The following is a 22,825-nucleotide window of genomic DNA, read 5'->3' as shown; positions in this document are numbered from 1 at the left end:
GCTTGTGGAGGCACATGGCCTAGTGGTTAGAGCAGTGGACTTGCGTTCGTGGGTTTGAATCTCAGACTGGGCGATGTGTGTTTATGAGCGAAACACCTAAGCTCCACGCGGCCCTGGCGAACTTCTACTGACTCTTTCGCCACAACTTTCTCTCACTCTTTCCTCTTGCAGCTCACCTGCGACGGATTGGCGTCCCGTCCAGGTGGGGAACCTATACGCCAAGGAAACTGGGGAAACGGCTCTTATGAGCCAGGCGTGGCTCGAGAAGGAATAAACAACGTTCTGCTTCCTAAAATGAACTGGCCACTTGAGTTTTTCGAAATTTTAATAACTACTTGATGATAAACCATAGTTATGGAAATAGGAAATCTGCTTTGCATTTACTTAGTTTCAGATTAGATCAACCTGTGTGACACGTTGTACATGTGTCTTCCACTGTAGCTTCACACTAACCAGTGTTCTGTGGGTAGAATTTTGCAGACAGGTATTGTGTGTGTGTGTACTTTGACTACATCACTGCATGTCTGACGATTTGAGAGGGTGAGTTGAGATAGTGAAAGAAGTATACTGGATAGAGGGTGGGGTGTAATGAATAGGCACAGGTAGAAGAAAGGTGGCATTAGGAGGATATGCTGTAAGGAAGAGATTCATTGGGGACATATAATGTGCAGGCTGGTACATGAGAGTGAGGGGATTGTAGCAGTTGGTGAACATGGGTGGGAGGAAGAGATAGATTGTAGGGAGGTTTGTCAAGGGTCTGATCGTGTGCTCCAGTGGTTCTCAGTTGGGGTCCATATAAGATTTTGCTGTTAAAATTTATCTGTAATAAATTGATTATACTGCTACGGTACACAAAACGTTTAAACAATTTTTATTATACAATTCCTAATGATACTCTCTTACTTGTTTCAGTCATTTGACTGTGGCCATGCTGGAGCACCACCTTTAGTTGAGTGTCTTATTCTATCGGTCTCTTTTGCCGAACTGCTAAGTTACGGGGACTGGGGGGGGGAACAAACACAGTCACACATCATATGATGGGCTTCTTTCAGTTTCCGTCTACCAAATCCACTCACAAGGCTTTCGTCAGCCCGAGGCTATAGTAGAAGACACTTGCCCAAGGTGCCACGCAGTGGGACTGAACCCGGAACCATGTGGTTGGTAAGCAAGCTACTTACCACACAGCCACTCCTACGCCTATGATATTTAACTATAAAAATATAATGGGACATTTTTAAACATCAAATGTTTATTTAAGGTCCAGTAGAGTTAAATAAGAATCAAAGGGGTCCATAGGCAAAAAATGATTGAGGAACACTGGTGCACACATAAATATATGATGGGCTTCTCAGTTTTTACCTATTAATTTCATTCATAAAGCATTGTTTAGCTTGCAGCCACAGTAAGAAGCATTTGCTTAATGTACAACAGAGTGAAACGCAAAGCAATATAAAAAACAACTTCTAAATTGACACTGATGGGTTTTTGTGCTATTAGTAACACTTGTCTTTATCAAACCCTTCTAAATTTTAACATCTTGGTATGTATAATTAAAATTACAGGGAAATAACAGCATTGAAGTTGATAGTGAATTCAGAGGTGCGCATTGTGGTCTGATTCCTCTTGGTTGTGTGTGTAACAGCATAACAACAACAGGGCTAAAATGGAATTTAGGTAAGTTCAGTTTTAATTCAGTCTTCATGTGATCAAAAAGTACTAACAGACAACTCAGTACAGTTTGGACCTCTTAAATCCAGCAACTGTTTAGACATAATCTTTGCTGAATCATAGAAATTGATCCCAAATTGTAAAGACGGTCTTATTTCTTTATTGCCCACAAGGGGTTAAACAAATGGATTAAGTCGATTACATCGACCCCAGTGTGTAACTTAATTTGTCAACCCCGAAAGGATAAAAGTCAAAGTCGACCTTGGCGGAATACCGCTAAGCATTTCACCCGGCATGCTAACGTATCTGCCAGCTCGCCGACTGTAAAGACAGTCAGTCTTACCATCTCACTCTACACATAGTGATGTCAGATCCAAACTAGATGAAATCTTAAAACAAGAAATACTTCAACTAATAATGCTTCTAAATAAAGTTTTTATGGTGGAATTCTGCTTTAAGCACACCATATAACTTTTCTATTTTGAGAATTTTCAGAAAATTACAGTCTTTTGTGTTCTACACAAGGAAATTCATACAACTATGAAAGCGAAAAAGTTTCTTCTTAAACTTTTTGAAATTTGAAAAAAAAATCTGTGTTTAAAATAGTCTGAATTTCTTGCTTTAAATCCCAGTAATAGACTAAGACTATGAAACGTGTTTGTGGAAGCGCAATATTCATGGTCGGAGGATCGCGGTTTCGATACCCAGACTGGGCTTTGAGGCTGGTGGCGACCCCTGTTGTACTTTCTTCCTGTTTCTTGAGTAACACTGCGATGGACTGGCATCCTGTCCTGTCCAGTTTCTACGCCATAGAAACCAGGCCCATGTGCCTGGCTAGGCTTGAAAAGGGCACATAAATAATAATAATAGTAAAAAAAAAAATGGAATGTGTTTATGGGGAAAAAGACATCAATATATCAGAGTAACAAAGAAACAAGGAGGGTATCAGGTGATTGTGAGATGTGCTAAAAATGACAGCTAAATAGCCTTTAAATTGCACACAAAAAAAATCTTTTTTTGGTTTTTGCATAGTTGTATGATTTCCAGTGTGTAGTTGCCAAAGTTGCCAAATTTACTGAAAATTCCTAAAAACAAAAACGTTATGAGGGGTTATACGGTGTGCTTGAAGTAGTAATCTGTTGTCTTCATAGCTTCGTATAATGTACCTCAACCACTGTTGCCTGTTTCTAGTGCTTAAGTTCCTCTCTAATTAATTTTGTTTGATTCTAGAAATCCCTTTCAGCTTGTCCGGTCAAATCTCTCTTTCACTGTGGCCATGCTGGAGTACCACCATTAGTCGAGCAAATTGACCCCAGAACTTATTTTATCACTCTTTTGCCGAACCGCAAAGTTATGGGGACGTAAACACACTACCATTGATTGTCAAACGATGTTGGGGGACAAAGACATATATACGACAGGCTTCTTTCAGTTTGTCTACCAAATCTACTCACAAGGCCTTGGTCAGCCCGAGGCTATAGCAGAAGTCACTTGCCCAAGGTGCCACGCAATGGGACTGAACCCGGAACCATGTCGTTCGTAAGCAAGCTACTTACCACACAGCCACTCCTACGCCTCATCTTTTCTTCAACGACCAGGTGCTCTTCCGATGGTTACCCCAGCCTTATTTTTTCAAGGGTAGTATCATTCAACTGGTTTTCAAATATTTACTGAACTAAAGGACATTTCCTTAATGTAAAGAAAGTAAACAATGTCAGTCTTCTTTGTTTAGATGTTATTAATGAAAACATTGTCAACATCCATGTGTGTATACATATCTGACAGGCTACTGTACGCTTTGCTTACTAGTTCCACTCAGAAAGCATCGGTCAACCTGAGACTTACAGTAAAAAATTTGTCTAAGATGCCACACTGTAGGACAGGACCCTACCACATTATTGTTGTCCATACATCCCTCTATAATCATTATTAAGGCTTCAAGACACTAGATTTTCTTGCACAAACCCAGTTCTTTAAACATTTTTTCAATAGAAATTCTAAATACAGAAGTCAGCTTCAACCCTTCCCTATCTTGAAACATTAAGCATGGCTAGAATTTGCACGTCATTTTATCCTCAACAGATGCTGATAACCACACCATATCCTTTATGTAATCTGTAGGAAGAAGATTCCTGTTATTAAACTCTACATTTGTTACTCAGTGCAACAAACACATCAACTTGTATCACCGAGGTGCAGTTAAACATTAGATCGAAGTCAGAGTTCTTTTGCTTAATTACAATTTTCAAACCATTCCAAAGAAAAAAATAATTCATTACTACCTTAAAGAAGTGGAAGAATTATCTCCCTTTTAACACTTTTGTTATTGTCTATCGAAATGCTCTGCCTGCGATTCGATTCATTTTGAAAATTAATCGTGTTTGGAGCATAAATTATGATGAAAAGAGCTTTATCGCTAGTCTGTGCACTTAAGTCTTCCAGTGCCACTACAAATCCATCCATAATATTTGCTAAAGCACTAAGCTTGTCACCACACACACATTCCACTTTTAGCAAACCAAAGTTTTAAGCATTTCTGGCATTTTAATTTGCTCTGTATCTGCCCCTTGATACTCCAGGCATGTTAAGCAGTTTTCTGTATAACTTTCAATTCAACTGCCTTGAACAAATTTTGACCGAAGGTATATAGATCACCTTATGTGCATTAATACTAGTATCTCAAGTCTTTGGACAAAAGAATGAAGTACAAAATGCCTGATTATGATAAACCAAGTTTGGTAGTGCACTTTACAGGTAGCTGAGTCATCTGTATAACATAGGTTTTTAATATTGTTTATCAAAATTATTGGTGAAAGAGCTAATATTACTAATGGCTGAGGAGCACTACTCCTCATGTAAGCCATAAAATTAAATTTAAAAATGCACCAGTTTAGATTCACTTTACTGTAGTCATTAAACCTACTACTCAACAACTTAAATTACCAATTATACAAAAAACGGCCAGATAAATGTACTAACAAAGATACAGGTTCACAGCCTGCTCTCTTGTATATATGATGTTATGAAATAACGTGGGACTATTTTGCTTGCTTTGTTATAAACTACCGAAGCACTAACTCACTCACACCCCAACCTAAACCTAGAATTATGTGATCTCTTACATTTCTATATTTTGCAGATAAAGCACCATTAGAATTTGGACATCTGGTAAGCACAAGCAATACATATGCAGAAAATCTAGTTGAAGTGCAAACAGAATGCCCCATACTCTGGTGCATGGATCTCAAATTCTGAAAGAAGAAAATTCACCCAATCACTTAACTAAATAAATTTATTTTAATACACTTAAATGTTAACTCCTTCAATTCATTTTCCTTGAGATTTATGCTATATACTTTTACTAGGACAGATACCCCTAACAGGCCAATTACTTATTTGGACGTGAAAGGTACATTTAAGCATTTGGACACAGCAGTCTATCTCACAAAGCAAGCAGATCAATTGCATAGAATCCCATGAAAACACAAGTAGAGAGTTCAGTTATTAAGACATTAAAAGTGGTTGGCTCAGTTCCAAGTGGCAACACAGGCCAGAGACAAAGCAAATGATATGCAAGAGGCCCCTGCCGCAGTACCAATCATTACTACTCCTTTTCTCAATGCTTGTACGATCCAGATAGGAGTTACTTTGAGATAAACACACCCTTCGTTTGCAAGCACCTGCCGAAAGTAAGACCGAACTGAAAACCACGTGGTTGGAAAGCAGACTTCTTGAATGTAGTCATGTATGTAACTCCGAGTACGTATTTCAAATGCAATAACATGGTCCTGCCCCAAACCACAACAACTGGAACAATAGAAAATCTAACATCACTTAATAAAACAAGACAAAGCAAGCTTCCAATCAATTCAAGACTTATTTATTGTAACAGCACACTGACATTAATTACTTAGCTGCAACTGATTTTGCAGGCTTGGTTTCAGCCTTTTTCACAGGTGCAGTTGCAGCCTTTTTCACGGGCTTACTGTCAGTCTTTTTTGCAGCCTTGCTATCAGTTTTTTTCGAAGGTTTAGTAGAACGCTTGCGAATCTGTTTTACTGTTTTCGCCTTCCTGATAATCTTACCATCCTTCTTGGTGGCTCTTAACTTCACAGGCCTTTTCCTGAAACCAACAGTACCTTCCACCTGAAATGAAATAAAATAATAGTAACATCACATGGTGTAAAGTCAAGAACATTTATCCAAAAGCAAATATAATAATTATTCAAAGTACAGTATTCTTACCACTTTGCGTTTAGCAAGCATTCTTTCTTTGTTAATCTTTTGGATCTTCTGAGAAAGAATAGCACTCCTCTTCATGGCAGCGGCATATGGGTTCAACTTGACCATTACTCGGAAATTCTTCAATGGGTTTTTCTTTAATTTGTATCTATTTAACCTCACCCTGTAACAAGAAAATCATGAATAACTGTAAAGACAGAACTTAAAGAGCATCAAGGAGAAAACCTAAGATTATAGCAAAACTACTGCAACCTGCCAGACAACAGAAGCCTCTAAATTTACTATTTAAGAAATTGAAAACACACAGGTAATCTATTTAGAAAAGTGTTCCTGCCCCAAACAAACTACCAGCTCTAACCTGCCTCAGCCAAAGCAGACTATAACCAAATGTGATTATATCACTCAGCACAAGAAGCCAATTCAGGATATTGCAAAGCAATATCTCTGTCCACATTAAACAGAATGTACCAATCCAGGAGAGGGAAGAAGATGCTTTGCACCATATTCCATTCTGACAGCAGCAACAAACACTTCTGTAGAAAAAGAAAATTTGCATGCATGACAACTGCAAGCCCTTCTCCAATGAAGTCTGCACACACACAGCAAATTTTGACTAATCTGACCACTTAATGTACTTTTTTGTTTTACACACACACACACCACCACCACCATCATTTATTTACATACAGAACACAGCAAAATCATTCTGGTTAGAAATTGGACCATCTTGAAGTAAATGTCAGAATATCACATTTTATGATTTGTCAACAGCAGAGACAAATATCAAGATAATTCCCCTGCATCACTGACAGTGGACTATGTGTTGGGAACCACCAGAGAAGTGGTTCCCAACCCTTTTATTTAATCAAGTTTTCCCAGACCACTTTTAACATGGCTTATCTATGTATATACATGAAAATTTAAATTTAGCTCATGGACCCCCCCCCCACTCAGCATTTCTGTGGCCCCCAGGTTGGGAACCACTGTTCTAGACCAGGTAGACAATCATAAAAAAAATATCAACAACCTCCACAAAAGATCACTGTTCTAAGCACAAAACACAAGTGTCAGGACATTGACAGCACTCTCCAATGTGCCAAACTCTAAAACTTCCTTTGTAGTTTTCTTTAGAGCCATGATAAGCACCTGTTGCATTCTAATCCTAACTCCACTTTAAGTAACCAACAGGGGAAAAAAACACCAGTTATTTAGACCAGCAAGGAGTGTTTTCCCAAACTTGCTGCAATTCTTTGTGAGATCCAATGCTCAGATTTCCCTTGTCATTGCACCCACTAATCCACACCAGCTTATTTCTGCATTGACCAACATTCAGCAGATTATACTTGCTTTATTCCTTTGCAAATTTCACACATTTCACTCTCATGCAGAGGATCCCAGCAATGTCAGTAAAGGTAAATAGCTCTCTGGGTCACTTCAGACTCCACCCCACTGCTGATTAGATTTTCTAAGTAACAAACTTCGCTATTTTCACGAAGCCTTCTGAGCTTTTGAAGGTAATATATAAAACAGTCAATATAGAATTACCACACCTCTGCATCAATTATATACAACAGTCTCACATTCCAATGCATTGTTGCAGCTAGCACAATTTACTAGTTTGCAATATATCAAACCAATATACACACTCAAAATCAGTTCACTGCACAAGCAACATGATTGGTTTACTAGGGCTCTAAGGGAAGTTAAGTTACAAATCCTTAAACAAGCAAAGGTCAGTATATTGTAACAATATCATTGCTTTCAGCAACACGGACCAATATAGAATCATCATTCCTTTGCATCAGTAATTATATACAAAAGCAGAGGCTTCAGTACTCCAACCCTCACTTATCAGGCCTATCTATACCAAAATAAAATTACACAAACCCATAACTGATAAATGAGTTTCCCTTGTCACACGCCAATCCAGAGATAAATTTCATTACAATAAACTCTTGGCTTGGCCATACTTGATCCATACACACATTGAGGGCCTCATTAAATCTAATTACTTTAGCTCTGCCCCAGCTCATTTCTGCTGATCACATTCAGCTGTTTATGTATGATGAGCACACACATCAGCATTCGGTGCCCACAACCCACTCATGCAAAATTAACACTTCTACCTAGTTCTAATTCAAATTATGATCTCGGCCTCCCCTAACCCAAATCTGCTGTTGATCAGTACCCAAGTAACAAAGTATTAGCTACCACTATGAAACCTCATGAGACTGAAGGCAACTCATGTACACAACAACGAATATAGAATCACCAAAACACAACAGTGAATTTGAGGTATTTATAGGGCTCTAAGGGAAATTAAGTTACAAATCTTCAAATAAACAAAGGTCAGTATATTGTAACTATATCATTACTTTCAGCAACACGGACCAACATAGAATCATCATTCCTTTGCAAGATTAATTGCTTCAAGACTCCAACCACTTAGTTATCAAGCTTATCCATACCAAAATGAAATTACACAAACCCATAACTGACAAATGGTTTTCCCTCATCACACGTTAGCCCATCAAAGAGCGAAACTTCATTACAATAATGACTCCAAGCTTGGCCAGACCTGTTTTCCCATGCCTGCGCAGGACTTCTATAACAATATTTTACTATTTACCACATTCCTTGTGAGATCCAATGCTCAGCCCCCCCCTCTCTACTGCACTTTGATCCACACACACTGGAGCCTCATTAAATCTAATTACCTAACCCCCCCCCCCAACTGATTTCTGGTCTCATCACATTCAGCAGATCGTGCTTGCTCTATTTCTTTACAATTGCAGTTTATTATTTAACCTTACACTGATTTCTCCGTGATTCTGTTTTGCAATTATAATAGAATACATCAGTACCCAAGTAACAAAGTATTAGCTACTACTATGAAACCTCATGAGACTGAAGGTAATTTATGTACACAACAACGAATATAGAATCACCATACCTTGTTGCAGCTAGCACTACAATTTGCTAAAACACAACAGTGAATTTGAGGCATTTATAGGGCTCTAAGTGAAATTAAGATACCGCATGGTTCATGGTCTCAAAAATTTGTCCTACGAAGAAAGGCTGAGGACGCTCGACCTTTATTCTCTTGAAAAACGCCGCCACCGTGGTGATCTCATTCTCGCCCACAACATCATAAACGGAAAGTGTAACCTCTCGAAAGAGCTGTTCTTCACTCCTGCTCCAGAGCGTTGGCTGCGGGGTCATTCCGAAAAGCTCTACTTGCGACGATTTCATCTCAATCGAAGGAGAGGAGCTTTCTTCGTCCGGGTTGCGGATCAAGCTGCCAGACGAGATGGTGAAGATGCCGACGACCGCTTTGTTCAAAGCCTCCCTTGACCTCAAGTGGCCTGAACTCTTTACATGAACACCACCCTGTACTTAACTCCATGTCCCCCTACATGGCCTTGCTATTTGCTTTTGAGCCAAATTAACTAACTAACTAACTAAATCTTCAAATAAGCAAAGGTCAGTATATTGTAACAATATCATTACTTTCAGCAACACGGACCAATATAGAATCATCATTCTTTGCAAGATTAATTGCTTCAAGACTCCAACCACTTAGTTATCAAGCTTATCCATACCAAAATGAAATTACACAAACCCATAACTGACAAATGGTTTTCCCTCATCACACGTTAGCCCATCAAAGAGCGAAACTTCATTACAATAATGACTCCAAGCTTGGCCAGACCTGTTTTCCATGCCTGCGCAGGACTTCTATAACAATATTTTACTATTTACCACATTCCTTTGTGAGATCCAATGCTCAGCCCCCCCCCTCTCTACTGCACTTTGATCCACACACACTGGAGCCTCATTAAATCTAATTACCTAACCCCCCCCCCCAACTGATTTCTGGTCTCATCACATTCAGCAGATCGTGCTTGCTCTATTTCTTTACAATTGCAGTTTATTATTTAACCTTACACTGATTTCTCCGTGATTCTGTTTTGCAATTATAATAGAATACATCAGTACCAAGTAACAAAGTATTAGCTACTACTATGAAACCTCATGAGACTGAAGGTAATTTATGTACACAACAACGAATATAGAATCACCATACCTTGTTGCAGCTAGCACTACAATTTGCTAAAACACAACAGTGAATTTGAGGCATTTATAGGGCTCTAAGTGAAATTAAGATACCGCATGGTTCATGGTCTCAAAAATTTGTCCTACGAAGAAAGGCTGAGGACGCTCGACCTTTATTCTCTTGAAAAACGCCGCCACCGTGGTGATCTCATTCTCGCCCACAACATCATAACGGAAAGTGTAACCTCTCGAAAGAGCTGTTCTTCACTCCTGCTCCAGAGCGTTGGCTGCGGGGTCATTCCGAAAAGCTCTACTTGCGACGATTTCATCTCAATCGAAGGAGAGGAGCTTTCTTCGTCCGGGTTGCGGATCAAGCTGCCAGACGAGATGGTGAAGATGCCGACGACCGCTTTGTTCAAAGCCTCCCTTGACCTCAAGTGGCCTGAACTCTTTACATGAACACCACCCTGTACTTAACTCCATGTCCCCCTACATGGCCTTGCTATTTGCTTTTGAGCCAAATTAACTAACTAACTAACTAAATCTTCAAATAAGCAAAGGTCAGTATATTGTAACAATATCATTACTTTCAGCAACACGGACCAATATAGAATCATCATTCTTTGCAAGATTAATTGCTTCAAGACTCCAACCACTTAGTTATCAAGCTTATCCATACCAAAATGAAATTACACAAACCCATAACTGACAAATGGTTTTCCCTCATCACACGTTAGCCCATCAAAGAGCGAAACTTCATTACAATAATGACTCCAAGCTTGGCCAGACCTGTTTTCCCATGCCTGCGCAGGACTTCTTTACAGTATTTTACTATTTACCACATTCCTTTGTGAGATCCAATGCTCAGCACCCCCCTTCTCTACTGCACTTTGATCCACACACTGGAGCCTCATTAAATCTAATTACTTACCCCCCCCCAACTGATTTCTGGTCTCATCACATTCAGCAGATCGTGCTTGCTCTATTTCTTTACAATTGCGGTTTATTATTTAACCTTACACTGATTTCTCCGTGATTCTGTTTTGCAATTATAATAGAATACATCAGTACCCAAGTAACAAAGTATTAGCTACTACTATGAAACCTCATGAGACTGAAGGTAATTTATGTACACAACAACGAATATAGAATCACCATACCTTGTTGCTGCTAGCACTACAATTTGCTAAAACACAACAGTGAATTTGAGGCATTTATAGGGCTCTAAGTGAAATTAAGATACAAATCTTCAAATAAGCAAAGGTCAGTATATTGTAACAATATCATTACTTTCAGCAACACGGACCAATATAGAATCATCATTCCTTTGCAAGATTAATTGCTTCAAGACTCCAACCACTTAGTTATCAAGCTTATCCATACCAAAATGAAATTACACAAACCCATAACTGACAAATGGTTTTCCCTCATCACACGTTAGCCCATCAAAGAGCGAAACTTCATTACAATAATGACTCCAAGCTTGGCCAGACCTGTTTTCCCATGCCTGCGCAGGACTTCTTTAACAGTATTTTACTATTTACCACATTCCTTTGTGAGATCCAATGCTCAGCACCCCCCTTCTCTACTGCACTTTGATCCACACACTGGAGCCTCATTAAATCTAATTACTTACCCCCCCCCCCCCCACTGATTTCTGGTCTCATCACATTCAGCAGATCGTGCTTGCTCTATTTCTTTACAATTGCGGTTTATTATTTAACCTTACACTGATTTCTCCGTGATTCTGTTTTGCAATTATAATAGAATACATCAGTACCCAAGTAACAAAGTATTAGCTACTACTATGAAACCTCATGAGACTGAAGGTAATTTATGTACACAACAACGAATATAGAATCACCATACCTTGTTGCTGCTAGCACTACAATTTGCTAAAACACAACAGTGAATTTGAGGCATTTATAGGGCTCTAAGTGAAATTAAGATACAAATCTTCAAATAAGCAAAGGTCAGTATATTGTAACAATATCATTACTTTCAGCAACACGGACCAATATAGAATCATCATTCCTTTGCAAGATTAATTGCTTCAAGACTCCAACCACTTAGTTATCAAGCTTATCCATACCAAAATGAAATTGCACAAACCCATAACTGACAAATGGTTTTCCCTCATGACACATTAGCCCATCAAAGAGCGAAACTTCATTACAATAATGGCTCAAAGCTTTGCCATACTTCCCAGCTCATGCTTGCTTTATTTCCTTATAGTCTGATGTGTGCATACTGTAAATCCCGGAGTATAACACCCCCACCTAAAGGTCAAAATCCCTAGTGCGTACTACATACAAGGTTAAAAATGAAAAATATTTTCTAAGCAATGTCTGACACATTTCGTGATGTCAGATGTGAAAATACCTTAACCCTTTCGTTACTATATTTCTGACCAAAATACACCCCTCATGAGTTTCAATTAAATTCTAAAATAATCATGAATTTAGGCTTGTTTCATTAAATAACTGTAACTTTTTTACTTATCAACATTTTAATGTGATATTTGGAACATAAAGGAAGGGTTCTTAATCAATTCTATTGCATAACTTTTGTCTCAAAGTGACTTTAATTACAGGTAAATCCAGGTAAATTGAGCAAAAGGTAAAAAATTAAAATTTTGTTTAAACATCATTACAGAAAATGAATCATCAGCTAATAGTCAAATGGGTATGCAACAAAATTTTGATAAAGAAGAATTGTGCACATCACTAGATCATCAGTTGAATTTAATGCACAACAGGTGTACCATAAAGGTGGAATAAAGTGAAATACTGGAATCCACCGTAAGTTTGACTGAACTAAAGAAATCGGTCAAAAAATAATACGGCCCTGGTTATGGAATGGAAGTGATAAATTCCAGACCACATCGTTCCCTAGGCCATGCTGACTAACATTATTTTCCCTGTATAAAAACTAAATCCATGCAGTACCCAGTATTTGCTTCACAAATTTCCCAAACTTTGAACCCCGATTTTGGGTTTGTTTACAATCTGCGTAAGTTTGTTTCCGAAGTAATCGCTTCAAACTAGCATACTGAAAAAAATAAAAGTCTAATGGTTTCACTTCCTAAGAAAGGCTATAGATAAACCTTTATCTCCTCAGAAAAATTGCCAATAAAAACATTTTAAAAGTTTTTTTTACTTCATTCCGATGTAAAATCGTCTTCGCTGTCGCCTTGGCCGCTTTGTTTCTTCGGAAGGCGCTGCTTTCATTTTCGGATAAAAAAATATTCATTATTTTGTACACCACGTGCTTTAGTACCTATTTCATTCTCTTTCTCGATATCTCCCTATTTTCCGTTGACAAAGCTTTAAATTTGGAATCAATGCTTGATAACATGAAACTCCTATCCATTTTCAAAATTGAAGAAAAATCGATGCCGAAAAACATGTGGAAAAAAATCTCCCAAAATTCACTGAGTTGAGATATCACTTCAAGCAATGTCGGATAGTATAACTTAACCATTTACAATGTGAAATCACATGCTTTAACGAATGTACCAACGAGATTTGGGTTCAAATTTACATTTAAATAACAACGGATTCTAACGGCCGGGTTGGTACTTTGAACCAAAAAATTTTTCGGCCGGCTTAGTAACGAAAGGGTTAAGCTAAGCCTTAAAAGAAATGAGGTCCTCTTGCAGTAAGCAACATTTATTAAAATAAAAGTATTCAGAACACAGAGTAGCATGTAACAATTTGCGAACATATTTACATCCTCATATAACAGTTAACAACATCACCATTGTTGTATTATGCATGCGTGGAAGTGTTTGGTTGACTAGGTGCTGCTGGCTTAATTACGCACTAATTGTGCTTAATAGTTTAAAGCTAAATAGTTTGTATCGGCAGTTTGCATCAATACCGTGGCAAACAATAGACAATTAAATATCAGTATTAAATGTTTGAACTACTGTGGGTCTCTACTAGGGTTTCTATATAAGCGCTACTTAAACCTGTACATACTTGAAGTTATATCATATGCTGAAGAGCATGGTAATAGGGCCTCCGGAAGGAAATTTAATGTTGACGAAAGCAATGTCAGGTTATGGAGAAGAAATAAAGATGAAATTAAACAGATGCCAAAGATAAAGAAAGCAATAATAAAGGACGTTACCGCATACATTTTTACAGACCAAGGACATTATATAGACCTCGACTCAAGTTAGAGAAGGGGTGCGTATTATACACAAAGTCCAGGTCTTTCAGAGGCACAGCTCCCTAAAAATCCCGTGTATTATACCTGAGGATTTACGGTACATCTCAATCTCATGCAAAGGTAACAGCTCCCTAGACCATTCCTACATGTTCTAATTCCAATTATTATCTCGGCCTCCCCTACCCCAAATCTGCCGTTGATTAGTACCCAAGTAACAATGAATTAGCTACTACTATGAAACCTCATGAGACTGAAGGTAATTTATGTACACAACGAATATAGAATCACCATACCTTGTTGCTGCTAGCACTACAATTTGCTAAAACACAACAGTGAATTTGAGGTATTTGTTGGGCTCTAAGTGAAATTAAGATACAAATCTTCAAATAAGCAAAGGTCAGTATATTGTAACAATATCATTACTTTCAGCAACACGGACCAATATAGAATCATCATTCCTTTGCAAGATTAATTGCTTCAAGACTCCAACCACTTAGTTATCAAGCTTATCCATACCAAAATGAAATTACACAAACCCATAACTGACAAATGGTTTTCCCTCATCACACGTTAGCCCATCAAAGAGCGAAACTTCATTACAATAATGACTCCAAGCTTGGCCAGACTTGTTTTCCCATGCCTGCGCAGGACTTCTTTAACAGTATTTTACTACTTACCACATTCCCTTGTGAGATCCAATGCTCAGCCCTCCCCTTCTCTACTGCACTCTGATCCACACACACTGGAGCCTCATTAAATCTAATTACTTAACCACCCCACCCAACTGATTTCTGATCTCATCACATTCAGCAGATCGTGCTTGCTCTATCTCTTTACAATTGCAGTTTATTATTTAACCGTACACTGATTTCTCCGTGATTCTGTTTTGCAATTATAATAGAATACATACATGCAAATTATAACACACTGAAAACCACCTGCACAGCCAGCCTGACTAATCGAACTCTAAGGGAAATTAAGTTAGAGATCTTTAGATAAGCAAAGGTCAGTATATTGCAAACACTATCATTGCTTTCAACAACACGGACCAATATAGAATCATCATTCCTTTGCATCAAAACAGGTACAAACACCTTTCAACTACAACAGCAACCAAATTCCTTCAAACGCTAAATAAAGCAGGATTAAATATTAAAAATAGGATGAATCACACCAAAAGACACAGGACCCTTTACTCCGAAAAAGCAAATCATATAAAAAAAAACTTACAGTGGTGATCTCAACACAGACTGAACTTCTTGGCTCTTCAAAATTCTTGTCAAATCCGAATTGGACATCTTTGGCATTGGGAGACTGAAAAATTAAAACCAACATCTAGTCAGTACAATTTCAAACAATGAAGTGCAGATCAATCAATAATAATGATTAAGAGGAAATAATTTCAACCTATGAATGAGTACTCTTAAATAGCTACATCAAAGCTACCACTAATGGAAGAAACATTCTTCCTATAGTGATATTGCAGGATGTGGTCAGTGTGAAAAAGTATTTTGACCAGATACGGCAGGCTTAAATGCTCCTGTGACTTCACAATCTGCAGCACAAATTGAGAAAATAATCCTCAAGTCATACAACATTTAACCACCCTTACGTAAAGTTTTTGAAATGAATTAACTAGAATTCTTAGCCAAGCAAAATAACACTTTATTCATCACTCAGTCAAGAGAAAGTGTTGGCAGGCCACAGATAGTGGCCTCATTTCATCCATCCAATTGACAACAGCAAACACATGATGTATAAAATTTCAGTATTGAAACATACATTGATAGTCTTATTTCATTTTTTTGTTATGTAACAGGCAAAAAAACAAACAAAAACAACTGTCTTGTACGTTTATGGCCAACCCTCTGCTCATCAAAAAGTTTAACAACTTTGGGTCAAGAGGAAGGACACCATTACCAGTATGAAATTTATTAGACTAGAGACCTACTTGAAAACCTGCAATGGAATGAACCATATACAACCCCAAAATATGAATGCTGCCCAGCCCTCACCAACAACTACAGTTGAAAAGAGAAAGCCTGCTAACAGTACTTACTTGTAATCAACCTTTTCCTTAGACGGAGTTGTCCATGTTCCGTAGATGCCATCAAGTCTCCTAAAGGCAGATTCTGTCCATATACAGAACCGACCCACATGACCACCAGGGGCAACTTTCCTGAGGTTCAGATGCTTCACATTAAGCGTTGTAATACCTAGAAAGACAAATCATAATATAGGTCATGCAATTAGTGGTACTAACTAGATTATATTGCTCAGTCAAGTATTACAAAAGAACGAACCCCTCCCCATCACAATATCAACTTTCTTATTTATGCTAGTACAATTGCATAATGACTTTACACTTACTGCAAGGCACAACCTGACGAGAATAGGCTTTACCATTGCTTTCTGTAACTCTCAGGCCATCCCCGCATATATCAATTGGCATGCCTTTATCAAACAATCACATGTTCATACAATTTCAACTTCTGCAGAGAAAGTTTCCTCCACACACTCCAGCACCATGCAACATTACACCCATTTGCAGAGAAAACTCAGGGCAATTAGTGTCCAAGTCAGTGTTAAAGACTTACCAGGGCCTAGAAAACTATAATGAAAAAACCCTACAACTGAACCTGGATAGACACCTACCCCTATGCTAAATTCTTTGCTGATAATTACATCCAGGACATATGGTTCTCACAATTCTGGTGATCACCAAAAGGACACCACCGACATGGTTTTGTGAGGAAGAATGCTAAGATCAGGATATTGAATCAATATCATTACTGTTAAGAACACAGACTGAATATAAAACCATTTCTTTGCAATAGGAAGAGCCTCTCCAAATACAGTAGCATCTTCTTAGCTAAGTATCTTTATAGTTTGTTGCCCAGTTAGGAAGAGATAGTGGTCAGTAAGTCCTTCTAACCATTTGTATATATTAAGTTCATCTCAACATGCTACATTTACAGAGAGATAGAGAGCAGGCACAGATTACAACTCTTGTAAAATGTCAACTTACCAGGAATGTTACGGAAAGCCCTCACAATTCCATTGTCCTTCTCATAGATAAGAACTGGTCCTTTACGCATAATCCTGCGACGGTTTCTCATTTTACCCTTCCCAGCTCTGAAGCGCTTGGATTTATATACCTGAAAGAAAAAGATGAATAAAATCAAGGACACTGAAATCCAACTATTCAGCAATACTTGAAATTAGTAACAAACTACCGACACAAAGCAAAAGAGGCATCATTGCTGTCAATGAGACCGAATATGAAACCATTTACAAACCTTTTCAATGTCATTCCAAGCCTTCAAACGCCTCAACAAAGTTACAGCATCCTTAGTCTTCTTGTACTCCTGCACTTTATCAGTGATCACCAATGGAATTTCAGGAACCTCTTGAATTTGATGACCTAAAACAAATATGCAAAAATAGCCATTTAAGATAATACTATGTCAACAGCACTAAATTCATGTAAGAACAATGCCCTATCATATCCCATACTTATATAGCAGACTAGCAGAGATACCTGGCATTGCCTGTGTTACATACAATTGAAGAATTAGACTTTTCTGTAATGAACTGGAATAGCTATGTTTCGAATTTCATCAAAATTGCATGAGGTTATTTCCCTCTTTACACACCCTAAAAAATTGTAATCGTGTCACATGTACCCCACACTACTGACTTTTATGCGCATATTCCAAAATACCAGTCTTATTGAACCTGTTAAACAAATTTTGCTCCTGAAAAAAATGGTCATGGAGCTCTAAAATGTGAGAGTTAAGGCCCCTATTGGGAGTGGACATCTTAATGTCAACCAGAGAAGTTGAATTGTTGAGAATCTTTTTAACTTGGGTCTTATATCTATTGTTTGAATTTCTTTGAAATTGGAAATATATGTTCATTGGGTTTGTAAAAGAGAGCAAAGCTACAGGAAACCAAAAGACGAATGATCACAATAAGCAGTCAGCTACCCCACCCTAGTCGTTACCACTCCCAATGTAGGATTCCTCACCATCCAGGTGACAGGTAGAGCCATAAGATGCATTAGGAATCTATAGCAATTGGAAGGGCGTGACCCAACTGAAATAAATATTAACTGTGCGACGTGAGGGCTAAGGAGAAATGAAAGTGTCACCTCTGGAGTTTGCAAATGACCACTATACTGATACGTAACTGGACAGAATAAATTTACAATCTATAAATGTCTTTGAATAACCAGTCGCCCATCTGGGAAGGCCTTGAAATCAATGTTACCATCTGGGGACTCTGTGACCGAGTGATGATAAAAAGACTGAAAGGAGGTCGGCAATCAAATAACATTACTCAACACTTTGCAACTGAATTAGTGGAGGCAAAGATGCCCCTCATTTACTTGACAATTTATGCACCACATTGCAGAAATCAATGTAAGTGTATGTCAAAGCAAACTGTTGGACCATTGAATTAGAAATAATGCTCAAATTTTATGCTCAGGTAACCCTACAGCTTCCAAGACCACAACTGTAATCGTTTTTGCTTAGATAAAATGACAAAATTGTGGGTGTTAAGTCCCCATGGAGGGGTCTTTCTAAGTTGTAAGATGAAATTTTAAAAATATTACTTCACTTGTGTCTAATATCTAGGGTTAAAATTTCATCAACAGCAAAAATATATGAATTGTCATGGGGGTTATGGCCCTTATGCATAGAATATAATTTCCAAATTTCATAAAGATCAATTCAGTACTTTTGACCTAGTTTTGGATCATAAAAGAAATGACTAAAATTTGGGAGTTAAGGATCCCATTAGGGTGTTACATATATATATATATATATACACACAAAGGTAAGTTGATAGATACAACTGAGTGGGCAAACAAAAATGAGACACAGCCTAGTGCTTTTTTTTTTTACCCGCATGGAATACATAGAAAAGGATACTTAACACTTACCCTTCGACTGAACCAAAGAAGTGATACCGCTAGCAGCAACAGCAGAACACATAGCGTACCTCTTCTGATTGACGTTTATCTTCCTATGCCAGCGCCTCCAAACTTTGGTAGGAGCGAACATACGACCACCACGGCACATGTTACCGAATGCACCCTGACCCGATCTGTGAGTACCACCACCGCGTACACGAGGAATACGAGCGACAGCACGACCGGTACCCCAAGACTCAGCAGAAGTCTGATGACCTGGAATATAAAACAGATTGAGATATGAAAATCAGCCTTAATACAGAACAGATTGGAAGGTAAAACAAGCAATAATAATAATAATAATAACATACCTGCATATTTAGAGACAGCATAAGGATGACGAGAGTTCTTCATCATCTGGTCATGCACGAAGCTGACAATATCAGGCCGAATAGGGGCACTGAAAACAGCCGGCATTTTCACGTTGGAGGACGTAGACTCACCCTTATCATTGTAGACCGACACAAGCGGGCGGATTGCCTGAAAATATATATAATAGATAGCTTACAACCAATTCAACAGTAATGATAAATGTGTGCGCGTGTATATATACATATATATATAGGGAGAGTTTACGAAAAAAACAAAAGACGAAGACAAGTGATGTATAAAACAAACAGATGTATTAGTATAACGCTCAGGAATAAAAAAAAAAGGCTTTTACGTTTCGAGCCTACGCTCTTCTACAAAAAGGGACAGAAAAAAACAAGGAGAAAAAATGTGTAGTGGCTAACGATCTATCATATAGTTGTAAGAGACGTTTGTAAATTTTTTTAATTAATAAATAACTTATCAATTACCTCTATTTTCTTATATATATATATTAGAGCGACTCCCGAAGTTGTGTCACGTATTAAAATGCAAAATATATAATTGTTTATAAGCTTTCGCTGGATTTAATAATTTGAACCCGGTGGAAGAGATGAATTTCATGTAGTTCCATTTAACTCAGCGCCCAATCCATTTATCGCGTGCCAAGCAAGACCGAGATTCATAAAAAGCAACCATAGGAATTTGTAGTTGCAAATCATCATTTGTCGGCATTATATGAGTGTAACCCACCGATCATCCCATTTCAATCTAAACAGTGAACGACGAAGCAATAACTGCTAGAAATGGCAGGCAAATCTCCCTCACATCACACCCTGCCGAAGGGAAAAGAAACCCCGACTCAATAATAGCCCTCCATATATGCATGCTGGTTCAAAGCTGACAGAGAAGCACAATTATATAAAACCAACGAGGAACTCTACGTAACCGTTTTATGTAAAGGTAACCCCTTGCTCGATCCAGCACAACTTCCATGCTTATAAACCATCACTTACGCCTTATCAAAGTCAAATCGTCATAAACTAAAGCTACCACTACGATAAGCAGTCTAAAAATACCAAACTTAAACCCTTAATATCCAAACGTGGAAGTTATAAGGTTTTCATTAAAAGCCAAGCATTTTGAAATCAGAATAAGTTTATTAGTCTCACATCATCATATTCAAACAAAACTATGATCAAATGTCCTCAAGCTTATGACAATTCAAGCATTTTCTACATCTAGGCGATTCTGGTAAATCTATCCTTGCTTTATTTCAACAGGGTAGAAAATGACTCGAAGCTAAGTCGATCGACCGGCTTCAATAAAGTCTGGTCTAAAGCCGTCAAAAACTTATTTTAAATACTAATTAAATTGTATTCTACAACACTTTCAATTATTCTAATTCTTTCTAAAAAGCGCTTCAGCATGCATTATTAAAGAACAGTACTAAAATAATTCCAATTAAATGACACGTGTTACAGAAAATATATTATTTAGGCGGACTAAGTAATTTACTTAAGGAATTACTTTCTAAAAAATGATATTAGTAATCGAGATAACATTTAAATTATAACCCACAGTTTGATATTAAAGGAATATGAAAAAAAAAATATCAAATGTAGACAAAAACTGAAAGCAATTTCTGGCTTCACGTGGGTCTTTCTGGAGAGAATCGCCATATTGCTGCAGCGAGCGAGGGCAATAGTCCGACAAATTAACATCAAAAACAGTAAATATTAATCTGATTAGTCGCAGAATGAATAACAATTAGCGATAGATGTCAACTTTAATGAAATAATCAAAGTCTGAAATTATTTGGTTGCTTTAAAATTGGATAATATCTCGTGAAACACTTACCGCCTTCGACATAGCTGGTGACTTGGAGTAGTCCTAATTAGAAAAGAGGAAGATGGGAACTCATTATAAAACTCATAACCAAGCTGAGGTTTTGTATTCATCCGCGCGTGTCGTAAAAATAAAATTGCTGACTTTATTGAAGGATTTTTAATCGTATAACAAAGAATTTATATTTCAAAGTTCAAATATTTGATTATTAATTTGAAAAACTAAAGTAAATAATGTAAAATTGATTATTTTTGCTCCGGTTTATTTTGTTGGCGTAAGTACCTGTGTATTTAATAGTGACATCATACGGCGAAAATCGAAACTAATAACGGGAGAGAACTCTTACATTCAATTTCTTTGACCCGCGCCAAATTGTTTTCAAATGACGGGAAATCAATGTTGTCAATTCGATTTGTATATTTGATTTGTATATGTTGTCGATTCGATTTGTGTATATGATATATTGTACATAATCGGAGAAATGTTACATGAACTTTTATTCGCCTTATCCGGTTACCCGGGAAACATATTTGTCGATAATGGTGATAAAATACAGGTACACTATATCACAATTTCCTTTCTTATTGAACTTATATCAGGACAAACTGAAAGTAGTCTTTGTGGAAATACTGAAAATACCAGCCAAATGTCTTTAAAATCTCACCCTATCTTCTTAAAGAAGGAAATGATTAGATGGTCATGGCTAGTTTGTCTTTGATCATGGGTTGTACAGCTATAATTGTCTAAGAATTTAGGCGTGTCTCTTAACAGTTCATTGTAATAGAGGGAAAAGTAAAAGATTATCCACTTGCCATAAATGAAGTGAAATGAGAAATCCTGGCAACGAAATGTTTACTTTTGTGACAAATGTTATATATTTGCATAATTTTAAGATTTTTGTCAATGACTTTTTTTTTTGTTTAGCCCGAAATCTACTCTGATTGTACAGCATTTAAAATAACAGAAATAGACTTATGTCGCGAAGAAGATACAACATTCTAAGGCTGATACACTGTATAACATACATTTACCAAACAATTCCATGTCAGAATGTACCAAATAGTGATCAACTAGACACATATGGTATATCTGAAACTAATAGACCCGTGGCTCTTGCTTGGCCGATTTCGAACCTGACAAAGATCGGTTCGATCCCTGCTGACCTGGGGTTACGTAGCAACGGCATTCACCACTTCAGGTCTCAGAATGTCCAGTATCGTCGTCAAAGGAACAAAAGTACATATTCCCATAGCTTTGGATTGTGTTTGTCGTTCGGCTGCTTATTAACGGACGGAATTCTGGTTTAAGCATCCCATATAACTTCTCATAACTTTTTTACTTTTTGGAATTTTCAAGGATGGGATTTTAAAAAAATAAAAAAATTTTTTTTTTTGCATAACTGGATTTCTGTGTGTAGGATACAAATTTGCAAAACGTTTTTGAAAATTCCCCAAAAATAAGGTTATAAGAGGTTATGTTATATAGGGTACTTAAACTTGAATACCGCCTGTTAGCGTACCATAGGTTTCCTTCATCAGGACTAACCTG

The 22,825-nt window shown here is 37.6% G+C and overlaps 3 protein-coding genes and 8 non-coding genes across 12 annotated transcripts in view; 2 read left to right on the top strand and 9 right to left on the bottom strand.

The window, feature by feature from the left end:
• Nucleotides 1-4,979, top strand: part of LOC115209675 (thiamin pyrophosphokinase 1) — a 29,241-nt gene extending 24,262 nt beyond the window's left edge. The window contains exons 6-7 of the mRNA XM_029778146.2: nucleotides 1,563-1,674; nucleotides 4,808-4,979. Coding sequence (XP_029634006.1) covers nucleotides 1,563-1,674; nucleotides 4,808-4,923 — 228 coding nt within the window. The 3' untranslated portion in view covers nucleotides 4,924-4,979. The remainder of the gene's footprint in view (nucleotides 1-1,562; nucleotides 1,675-4,807) is intronic.
• Nucleotides 4,980-5,526: 547 nt separating this feature from the next.
• Nucleotides 5,527-21,444, bottom strand: LOC115209374 (60S ribosomal protein L4-A). The gene is made up of 9 exons (XM_029777753.2): nucleotides 21,290-21,444; nucleotides 19,432-19,600; nucleotides 19,091-19,336; nucleotides 17,442-17,566; nucleotides 17,171-17,300; nucleotides 16,202-16,358; nucleotides 15,373-15,456; nucleotides 5,914-6,073; nucleotides 5,527-5,814 (listed from the first exon to the last, which is right to left on the bottom strand). Exons 1-9 carry the CDS (start codon nucleotides 21,299-21,301, stop codon nucleotides 5,575-5,577), a joined length of 1,323 nt encoding a protein of 440 aa, XP_029633613.1. The 5' UTR covers nucleotides 21,302-21,444; the 3' UTR covers nucleotides 5,527-5,574.
• LOC115210068 lies at nucleotides 7,640-7,707 on the bottom strand. The gene has a single exon (XR_003881414.1). It is a non-coding gene; the product is annotated as a small nucleolar RNA SNORD18 (small nucleolar RNA).
• LOC115210070 lies at nucleotides 8,256-8,323 on the bottom strand. Its single transcript, XR_003881415.1, has one exon. It is a non-coding gene; the product is annotated as a small nucleolar RNA SNORD18 (small nucleolar RNA).
• LOC115210072 lies at nucleotides 9,391-9,458 on the bottom strand. The gene has a single exon (XR_003881417.1). It is a non-coding gene; the product is annotated as a small nucleolar RNA SNORD18 (small nucleolar RNA).
• On the bottom strand, nucleotides 10,524-10,591 carry LOC115210071. The gene has a single exon (XR_003881416.1). It is a non-coding gene; the product is annotated as a small nucleolar RNA SNORD18 (small nucleolar RNA).
• On the bottom strand, nucleotides 11,227-11,294 carry LOC115210067. Its single transcript, XR_003881413.1, has one exon. It is a non-coding gene; the product is annotated as a small nucleolar RNA SNORD18 (small nucleolar RNA).
• Nucleotides 11,936-12,003, bottom strand: LOC115210066. The gene has a single exon (XR_003881412.1). It is a non-coding gene; the product is annotated as a small nucleolar RNA SNORD18 (small nucleolar RNA).
• LOC115210065 lies at nucleotides 14,536-14,603 on the bottom strand. Its single transcript, XR_003881411.1, has one exon. It is a non-coding gene; the product is annotated as a small nucleolar RNA SNORD18 (small nucleolar RNA).
• On the bottom strand, nucleotides 15,145-15,213 carry LOC115210073. The gene has a single exon (XR_003881418.1). It is a non-coding gene; the product is annotated as a small nucleolar RNA SNORD18 (small nucleolar RNA).
• A 179-nt stretch (nucleotides 21,445-21,623) lies between the features above and the next one.
• The window catches only part of LOC115209911 (gamma-tubulin complex component 4), a 34,497-nt gene continuing 33,295 nt past the window's right edge, over nucleotides 21,624-22,825 (top strand). Inside the window, exons 1-2 of one of the 2 annotated variants that reach the window (XM_036501073.1) lie at nucleotides 21,624-21,685; nucleotides 21,717-21,833. In XM_036501073.1, the coding sequence (XP_036356966.1) occupies nucleotides 21,674-21,685; nucleotides 21,717-21,833 (129 nt within the window). In that variant the 5' untranslated portion in view covers nucleotides 21,624-21,673. Of the gene's footprint in view, nucleotides 21,834-22,825 lie in introns of both variants that reach the window. The other variant, XM_029778510.2, reaches the window with a different exon arrangement.

Source organism: Octopus sinensis, linkage group LG3, assembly GCF_006345805.1.
Source record: "Octopus sinensis linkage group LG3, ASM634580v1, whole genome shotgun sequence".
Taxonomy (NCBI): Eukaryota; Metazoa; Mollusca; class Cephalopoda; order Octopoda; family Octopodidae; genus Octopus; species Octopus sinensis.
This window is presented reverse-complemented; position numbering and strand designations above follow the sequence as displayed.

Excerpts from the sequence above, each read along its gene's own strand:
- LOC115209374 (XM_029777753.2), bottom strand. Across the intron at positions 19,337-19,431 it reads TGCTGTCTCTAAATATGCAG|GTCATCAGACTTCTGCTGAG; the intron begins GTATGTTATTAT and ends TTTATATTCCAG. Across the intron at positions 16,359-17,170 it reads GGCTTTCCGTAACATTCCTG|GTATTACAACGCTTAATGTG; the intron begins GTAAGTTGACAT and ends TTGTCTTTCTAG.